This window comes from Egretta garzetta, unplaced genomic scaffold (genome assembly GCF_000687185.1).
Source record: "Egretta garzetta isolate BGI_Z169 unplaced genomic scaffold, ASM68718v1 scaffold383, whole genome shotgun sequence".
In the NCBI taxonomy this organism is placed as follows: Eukaryota; Metazoa; Chordata; class Aves; order Pelecaniformes; family Ardeidae; genus Egretta; species Egretta garzetta.
In genome coordinates, this window is record NW_009259100.1 from 2,049,000 (window position 1) to 2,058,395 (window position 9,396).

Genomic DNA, 9,396 nt, shown 5'->3' on the forward strand with positions numbered 1-9,396 from the left:
ATTATCTGCTAGAAGAAAAAGAGGGAGGAGGCGGAGGATTGGAGGAGAAGGATCAAAAAACCAGCAGCAGGCAGATACGATGCAGGAGTTTCTTAGTGGTTAAGGAAGCTTTAGAGACCTAGGAGCGGGTCTGCTTCATCTGAGGTGCTGAAGACTGAGGCCGAAGGAGATGGGAAACAAACAGGGGCTGCAGGAACCAGCTAGAATGCAAGCTGGCATCAAGTGAGACCAAAGCACGTATCAAAACTGCATCTTTTATTCCAGTTTTTAAATATTTTATCACAGGAAGAAAACTGAATGTCAAGTTTCACAACCAACTCAGAGTTAATAGGAAGGAATGAAGAGATGCTGCTTGAGAGGGGCCATCTCAGGAGAACTCCAAGTCACTCGTCTGGAAGCATTTCTTGGAATTTTGGCAACCTCCCTTAAGAGCCTTGCCCTGGCAGAACAGGGCCACACGCTGCTGCTGTGCCCTCTGCTCCAGGGAGCCGGGCAGGCCAGGGAACCCCCAGCCAGCAGCTGCCAGAGGCTGCAAAGCAGCTCCTTGCTTGCAAGGCACTTCCCACCGCTCCGGCACAGCACCCTCCCTCCCTCCTCACAGATGCCACGAAAGCGTTCCAGGCAGGCAACACAACGCGGGGGTCACCTTCCTGCCCGGCCCGCCCTCACGCCATCCATCTTCTGAAGAGCCAGGCTCTGCCGAGCTCACTGGGCTCGCTTGCCCGGGAGGCAGCGCTGCTCTCCACGTGCCTTAGCAGTTTCCATACCTTCCTATAGAAACATACAAGAGCACAAGGCAGCTCTTGTGTTTCCCCTGCAACCACTTCCCAGCGGATTAATTCCTCTCAGACCCCACTCTGCATTGCCCTGTAGCCCCTTCAAGCTGCTTTAAAGCCTCTGAAAGGACCCCGGGGGACGGGGTGCAACAGGGGCACTCCTGTTCTGCAGGGTCTGCCCTGCTGCACTGTATTCCCCCACTATTATTAAATATATATTTAGCTGTTACGGCTAAATATATATTTCATCAGCTGTTCCAGTTTACATCAGAGGCTGGACTTGGAAAAAAGGTGGTGATGGGGATGAGTGAAGGCGGCCAAGAGCCCCGGCAGCAAAACCAGTGCTACCCCCTGTCCTACCACACACATGTCTCTCTCCCTCGTACATTCACCTCAGCTGAGTGAAATGTTCTCTTTAAAAATAGGACTGGTTTGGAGCTTTTGCTGTGATAAGTTACAAGTCTTTCTAAGTTCACTCGTGGAAAAAAATACAGCTTAAAAAAATATAGCTGGAAGGTTTGGCAGTGATCCAGCAAAGCCAGAAAAAAAAATAAAGAGGAAAAAACCCCGCCACTGCAAAACCACACATTCTTCTTGCAGACCATTTCGTCGAGGCCCTAGGCACACTTTACAAACCTAAATTAAAACCTCTAAACCTGCATGAATGGAAAGCTGCTACTTGCATAGGCCTCTGGTTAACGGAGCAACAACAGAGCAGAAGAAGGTGCCCCGTTGATGGAGGAACCTCCCTCTCTGGCCACCTTCTTCCCCCAGCCTGCCAGACACAAAAAAATCTCATGTTGCAGTAGAGTCTACAGCTTTTTACGTTAAGATCAGGTGGCAGCAAAGACCTGTGGTGGAGTGCTGAGGCAGGCGAGCAAGGGGCCAGGGCGGGCTTGGGGGACACACCAAACCTAGACAAGGTTACTCACAGGGCTCGCATGGAGCCTGACCCACACAGGCGACCACTGCGGCAGGGTAGGGGCTGTCCCACGCCACCACCCCAGCACTCTGGTAATGAGTAGCAACCTAAATAAGTTAGATTTTTGAACAGAAGGCTGGTCTTGGTGAGGTTCATCCCAAGACACGCCAAGAATGGGCTGTCAAGCCGTCTGTTTGCTGCAGTAACACCTAAGGAGGTGTGAGGTACCAAGTGACAAGAAAAGGGCAAAGTTATTTTTAAAAGGAAGGGGAAACTTCCTTTTAACACCTGCATCTTCTTAACTGCAATCCTCGGGGAAATAGAGGGACAAAGTACTTACATGCACCTAGAAGAATGCAAGAAGAAAAGAAACTTTTTTTGGTTTGTTTTAGAGAAGAACAGAGCACGTCAGACCTGTCTAATCTCCCCTGCAAGAGGGCTGCAAGCCTTGTGGGAAGGGATAAGCAGTAGGCATCACATATTCTTGACTTTACCAAGGCTTGTGAAATATGTTCCCAAGGTACTCCTACGGGCAAGCTAAGGAAACAATACAAACGAAAACACAGAGGGACAGCACAAAATTGGTAGATAAACCATGTGCACAGATTAATTGCTAATAGTTTATGGTTAAAAATGTTTTCTTCTTTCCCATGCCCTAACACGCCTACACCTCCTTTCTGTATCCCCTAATTATGAGCTGGGTGCCAGGCAGGCAGCGCACGGCTGGCCCGGGGCCGGCTGTCGGGCAACTCACACCGCAGCTTTCCCTTGGCAGGACAACTCGCCTACCTCCTCTCCCTCATCCAGCTAGCGCTTTTCATGAAACTTGTAGGAGCTTAATGTCCTGGGAGCATCTGCTTCCCTGTCAAAACAGACTGAAAGCGGTCCATGAGTTAAAGCATTATCGAGACAGGACTAAGACAAACAGGCAGCAGGATGCTTCGCAAACTGGTGCAGAAAGCTGTTCAACAGCCCCATGCAAACAGTGCTTCGATTAGATAGGAAAAGTCAACAGCCTGAACACACAGCGGAGAAACAACTTGCTAGACAGCAAATCTGCAGGAGAGGAGCCTGCCGATTGCGAGCCAAGCGCAAGCAGTGCCGCGCTGTCACAAGGCACGCAGAAAATCAAACGTCCTTACTGGGATGCGTAACCGGGACATCAGCCACAAGGCAGGGGGGAACCCCTGCAGAGCACCCCACGCGCCGCTCTGACCACTCACCCTGCGGGAGAGACAGCTGGGGTCAGGGCAGCAAAGGGAAAAGCTGCAACGAGGTCCAGAAAACATAACCCGCAGGGAAAGGTTGAGCAAGCTGGAGCCAATCAGTAGAGACAGAGGAGGTGGCTGAACGGAGAAACGGAAGCAGTAAGTCTTCCAACTTACACAAAAAGTGCTTGTTCAAGGAGAAAGGGACTGAAGCACCTCCCAGTTCCTTGGGCTACAGGGCAGACAGCTTTTTCTGGCTGTAAGGAAAGTGAAGGAACAGATCATCTAGAGGGGCTGTGGTGTCTCCAAACCCTCGCTCTGGTCAAAGTAAGCAGGTCCGTAAGGATCTGCCATGATGTCCATACGGCTGCTTTTGTCTGAGGATGGTGCTTTGAGTGTCGCCCCAGCATCTGACCTTACAACTTTCTGGGACCATGGCACAATTAGGGGTTGAGCACCTTTCCTCTAATGGATCAGCCAGCCAGCCTTCAGGTAGCACAGCTCTTCGGCCTTGAAAAGGTGAGTCTGAACTGGATCCCAAGGCATAGAGCAGCTGCCCCACAAGGATACGCATGGCTTTGCCAGGAGGAACAGACCCCTTAGACAGTGTCTCACTGGCTTCTCATGCCAAATTTCTGGGCCACAGCCTGCGTACGACTCCGTGGCAGCTAGGAGAGGGACTCAGGTGGTTTTGCAGTGAGCATAAGGGGCACTTCCTCAGGGAGGCCCCCCTCCAAGGGGGAAGGTGCAGCGGTTCATTGTCCATCCAGCACACAGACCAGTAAGACCTCCTCTATGAGCAGGTGAGAGCCCTGGGAATTTAAATATTCTCCCCATACTGCCCTAAGGCACAGTTGGGGGTCTGCCAGGATGTCTCTCCAGGCAACGAGGAGCTTGGTTCCAGCTCTGCAGCAGCTCAGCTCAAGAAATACCCCCAGTTTACTACTACATTACACACGTAATCCCTTAGAGGTATGGGCTGCTCCTGTGCTCTAAGCTGCTGGTGGCTGATCCCTCTTGCATCCCAATGTATTATATGGTACAACCTGGAGGAGTCTAATACCAGCTCCCAGTTGTGCAGCTTCCTGACCCACAGGCAGCCCAGGCACATGGGGCTGGATGCTGTCTGCTCCAACAGCAGTCCCAGCAAAGGAAGGAATGGGCAAGCCTTTGTACAGTCATCTCCAAGATGGCTTGGTGTCCACTGCTTCCTTCTGGGATCTATGACTCTATGCAAGTCCCCTGTTGGGTCAACAGGATTCCTTTTTTTGTGGATGGCTGTGGTGCTCCTGCACCTGACTTTCTTCAGCCCCAGCCAGCCTTGCTCAGTCCTCATCTTCCCGTGACAGGTTTTGTGATGAAGATCCACTTCCTTTTGGAGAGGATGCTCTTTGGGCACAGGCACTTGCAGAACGAGGAGAGCTGAGAGCTTCCCCAGCAAGGCATGGGCAAAGGCAAATGCAATGCCTTAAAAGGGACACGAACACTCCATTTCAGGCTCTGCCACTGGTTTTTTAACCCCCATGCCATGTATATTTTGTCAAGTCACCTAAAATAAGCAGCAATTTGATACTTTTGGTCTCACTGCAAAAAGACCTGGTTTTTTTCCCTTACAGCTGTAGGGGAATAACACCACTTCCAGCCACACTGGGAGACGCGTACTGCAAGCACCTCAAATACACCGCAATGAACAGTGTGAAACGGGTGGGTACCTAACCTAAGAGACAGGAACACCCATTATGAAAACCCTATTTGCTTAGTAATTCAAAGTTGCTTCATTCCATTGAGAGTAAACACACGATTTCAAGGATTCATTGCAAGAGCTACTGCAAAACAATAAAAAGCCCCTCTGCAAGTACTCAGTCCTCCTCAGCTGTCCAGCTCCGCTCCTTCAAGTCACATCTGCCATTACAGACCAGCTAGGTTTTCTTGACCTCTTCAGCCGTTCGCAGTTCCATCATCTGGTCTCCTGTAATGTTGCCCTTTTTGCTTTTTCCAGATTTGAAGTACCAGCAGAAGCCAGCAAGGGCCAGGAGAAGGATCAGAACCAGCGGTAAGTATAGGATGAAGTTCAGCAGTGGTGGGGATGAGCAGATCCTAGAAAAAACAGTTGACTCTGGAGGGAAAAAGAAAGGGGGGGGGGTGGAAAGTGAGGCCCTCAGCTAGTTTGAGTTTCTCTCTCCTACTGTTTCTGTAGGTTATCTTTTTATCAGTTTTCCCTCAATCTTCAACACCTACTAATTTTTGAGAATTCATACTGGCTACCTGAGGAGAAGGGGGAGAAGAAACCAGGTAATTTGCCTCAATTTCTTATTCTGGGAGGTCAGATAGGGCCCTGCCTCATTCAGCTGAAGCATCCTGACATAAACAGCACAGCTCTTCAGCTAACCCCTTCCAGGCTGGGCTCAGTAAGGAGAAGCCACGTACTCTCCACCCCCTGGGTCCCTGCCTGACACGGGTGACAGCAGGGTGAGGCAGAGGTCTGCCAGAGGCTGCACCACAGAACAAGGAGGGACAAGAGGAAAGAAAAGACACCAGATCAAGGAGGTCCCCATCTCTCCCAGGCACCTGCCTCTCCTTGCTTCTGCTACTCCGAGAGCCCCGTTCCTGGCAGCTCCTGCAGAACAGCTCCCCTGTTGAGGCAGAGGTCGCCTGTAGTGCTGGTGGACCCTCCCAGTACTGCGAAAGACTGGGTTTGGTCAGCCCCATGCCAGCTGAAAAGCTCTGGTTTGCAGCCTCTCTCCACTTTTGTCCCAGGCTCCTTACAGCCACCGGCTAATCCTGGCCATCAAAGTCTCCTCGCTCGGCACACAGCTTCAGCACCACAGACTGACCTCGGATGCACCTGGCCTCCCATGAAGGGTCGTGCCAGTTCCTTTTAGGTCTGTTTTATCCATCTCAAAGTGCTGTTCCTCAGTTCTCCTCCTTACCCAACACCCATGCTCAGATGCTTTAGGCTTGCTCTGCAAAACCACACTGAGTGCGCGGGTCTGCTGCTTTGAAACCGTCCATGGGGGACCCGCGCGGGCTAGGTGTGACCCTAGGAATGAACCAACCTGGCTCTGAAGCTGGCTTCTACCTCTCTACTGCTGAAGCTCTGCACCCCATCCATATAGCGGGAAGCAGCATTTACTTTCCTGTAGAAAAACAGGGGGAAGTCTCCGCTACATGAATGCCTCTGTAGTACTAGGGAGGTATCCTAAAGGGCAGCATCAGGGATCAGAGATGAAGTTCCTCCTGATTACGGGCACACTTGCACATGGCTGTGTTCTTACCCCTCAGAAAACTCAAGCATTGAAATCTGTGAGCCAGAGGGGCATTTTGAGATAGCCGCATCACTGCAGAAACACACACACACGCAGAGTAAAAATATAAAGACCTAACTAATCTCTTGGATTTTGTGAAAATCATGAAAACTACTTGGCCAAAACACTTATAGAAAAATTGCAAGAGAATTTTGCAGCAGTTACTGAGCAATTTTAGCAATGGGAACTCCACCAGTACCGGGTAACAAGAGACAGAGGGAGCTGATGAAGGAGAAATCTGAGAGCTAGAGGGAATGGTGATGGACGACAGCGGGAACATAACAGCAGGGGGACGAAGTGCTGTCAGTCCTTCCCTGGGCAATTAAATCCAGATTAGCTCTGCTGTAGGTGCAGAGCCATGTGAGTAGGCTCTGTGCATGCCAGTAACAGGCGCAAGGGAGGGCTCTGTAGGGTTCCCCCGAGTTCTTCCATGTCAGTCAGCATGGGCAGTTGCTGCAGAAGCTATAAACACGTGTGGGCACCCAGGCTGGCTTCAGGCATGGCAACTCCAGGGCTGAAGGCACAAGAAGAACTGCAGGATCCTCTCGGCTGGGTGCAACGTGACTGATTTCACAGTTCGTATTTTTTCATCCACATGGGCTGCCCAAGCCTCCTATTTCCTCAAAGAGGCAACAAGAGAGTACTTTTTTTCCTGTCTGTTACCTCCCTAAAAATACTGTGTGTGCCTGACTGAAACCTTTGCTTTTATTTATTTTAAATTCTGTATGCAGAATCCAGCCCTATTTTTGCACCCGGCATGCACCCCAACTCACCCCAACGGGACAGAGGCTGTTTTTAAGAGACCTCACTGGAGATGGACTTGCCAGAAAAATCACACCAAGAAATTATTCCCCCAAACAGTTCTGGCCCCAATGGCACAACTGAGAGCGGGGGGTTTTGCTCACAGTCCTGCAGAGAGCCCACAAGCCAGCAAAGCACTGCAGACAGAAGTGCACTCAGTGATACCCTCCGGACCACGTGCCTTACAGTCAGAGTGCTTGGTGTCTCATCTGACCACCACCTCCAGCGTTTACAATGCCAAGTACCTGGGTTTCAGCCCTGGCAGATCAACAGGACTGGGAACAGGATCTCATTACCTCCCCCTGCCAGTCTGACAGCACAGGTCCCTCAAAGGGCTTCCTTCTCTCCCCTGGCTCCCAGAACAACTCTAGCCATCTCCCCAGCACCAAGCCCCGCTGCAATCCCTTAGCAAGTCCTCCTGTTCCTGCTGCATCTTTGCTATTGCAGCCAGCATCACCAGCGGAGAGCTGCCATTATCCCCCCCCCAGGCACCCCAGCACAGCCAAGGGGGAACGGGTGTGGGGTGAGCAGCCCCTCATACCCAGCAGCGTTACCTGTCGGGATGGTGGTGAGCCGAGTGTACCCCGAGCGCGCCAAAGCTTGCACAGTCGAGTCCTTCCCCTTGCTCTGCTGCGGCCACTCCTGCACCTGGCAGTGATACTCCCCGGCGTCGCCCTTCTCCGTGCTGCGCAGCGTCAGGCTGAGGTCACCGGTGGTAGGGCGGCGGAGCTGCAGCCTCCCCGCCAGGCTCTCCTGGGGGTACTCAATGGCCCCGTCACGGTGGAGGGTGAGCAGGGGCATGGCGCGGCTGCTCTCCGTCCCCCGAAACCAGGTGGCCGAGAGGTGGGTGCCAGGAGAGAGGGTGCCCCGCAGCAGGCAGGGCAGTGTCACCTCCTCGCCCTCCCTCACCGAGATGTTGCGGTTGGTTTTCTCCAGGGGCAGATCGTGCTCTGGGGCGGGAGGCAAGCAGAGAGAGAGGCTGCCATGTTGCGCCACCACAGAAATGCTCCTCGTCTGCACCCGCAGGCTGCTGGAAATCTTCCAGAGCGAACCATGCGGGATTGGGATCATCTCTTGGAAGAGCCTCTGGCAGGACACCCATGGCTCCCCCTTGCTCTTGTGACACATTCTCCCTGGGGTGTTTCCCCCTCCGCCCCTCATCATCTCTGCCCGTTGTTCACAACCCTCTGCTGTAATACTTCCCACCCTCTCCAAATAAGTGATGAGGCATCCTTTGGGCCAAAAGCTATTTAGGAAGCTGGAATTCTCTGATCCACTTTATTTAGGGCTGCAACCATAAGCCAGGTCACGCTGAGAGAGAGGGAAGAACTGAGACAGGGAGACCCACCATGTACCCCCCAGCCGTGCAGTGCCCAAGGTGGGAGCAGCTGAACATTCAGCCTTGTTCTCTGTGGCTGTGTGCAGGGTAGGGAAAATTTTGTCTCTTGCTTCAGGATGCTCGGGAGTACCAGGAAAGGACTACTTCTCTATTCACAGCACTGTACAACTGACCAAGAGCATCATGTGTTGGAAGAAAAACAAAATGCCATGATTCACTTAGTTACGAAGCACTAGACGTCATCTGCTGGTGGCAAAAATACCAGCTTGCTTGGTTTGGGAGAATGTGGCAAATCCTCCTAATTCCCTATTTCCCTTTGAGAGGCACTGACACCTCCTGCCTCCCTAAGTCTCAGAGATCCAACACCAGAGCCTCTGGTTCTCCTAAGCCCTGCCAGCTTAGGAGAGGCCTGGCAGGTGCCCCATCATAAACAGGGTGAGAGAGAACCTCTGCTTACCTGGGAGCTTGAACTCCAGCATGGTCCTTCCTGATGCTCCCTCTCCGAGTTTGTACCAGCTGTCCACCAGCCAGAGCCACTCCTCTACCACACAGTAGTACCTGCCCTGGTCCCTGGGGTCCGCAGAGAGTATCCGCAGCCAGAAAACATTGCTGGACACCCTCTGGCTCAGGAACCGGGACCTTTGTGCATGAGAGCTGAACTCAGTCCCGTATTCCAGTGTGCTGCTATAGTCGGCCCTTACGATTTTCACGGGGGTTGCATCTGCTGCAGAAGTAGGTAGGAGGTACCAGGTAACAGCAAACTGAGAATTATTCTGGGCAGTCATGATCCTGCACTCAATGGCTGTGTCAGCACCGCCGGCAATCTCCGTAGAGCTGTGTTTTGTAGATACCTGAAGCTTGCTTTCTAAAAGGGAGAAACAAAATTAATCATGCTGGCTGTGGCTGCCAGTACAGGGATGCTGGCAAGGAGGAATAAGAGAGACCCACCAAAAAAGGAGGGAGGAAGAGGGTGCTCTGAGGATGAAGACCCATTAGGTGACACTGGAGCAGGAGCACTAAGGGGGAGGGGGGAAGGAGGGAAAGA

At 52.2% G+C, this 9,396-nt stretch overlaps 1 protein-coding gene across 1 annotated transcript in view; it reads right to left on the reverse strand.

Annotated features, from left to right (window-relative positions):
* Positions 1–613: 613 nt before the first annotated feature.
* CD101 (CD101 molecule) overlaps positions 614–9,396 on the reverse strand; it is a 24,387-nt gene continuing 15,604 nt past the window's right edge. Inside the window, exons 7-9 of the mRNA XM_035890751.1 lie at positions 8,809–9,216; positions 7,567–7,962; positions 614–5,022 (exon numbers count right to left, since the gene is read on the reverse strand). Of these exons, the coding sequence (XP_035746644.1) occupies positions 4,826–5,022; positions 7,567–7,962; positions 8,809–9,216 (1,001 nt within the window). The 3' untranslated portion in view covers positions 614–4,825. The remainder of the gene's footprint in view (positions 5,023–7,566; positions 7,963–8,808; positions 9,217–9,396) is intronic.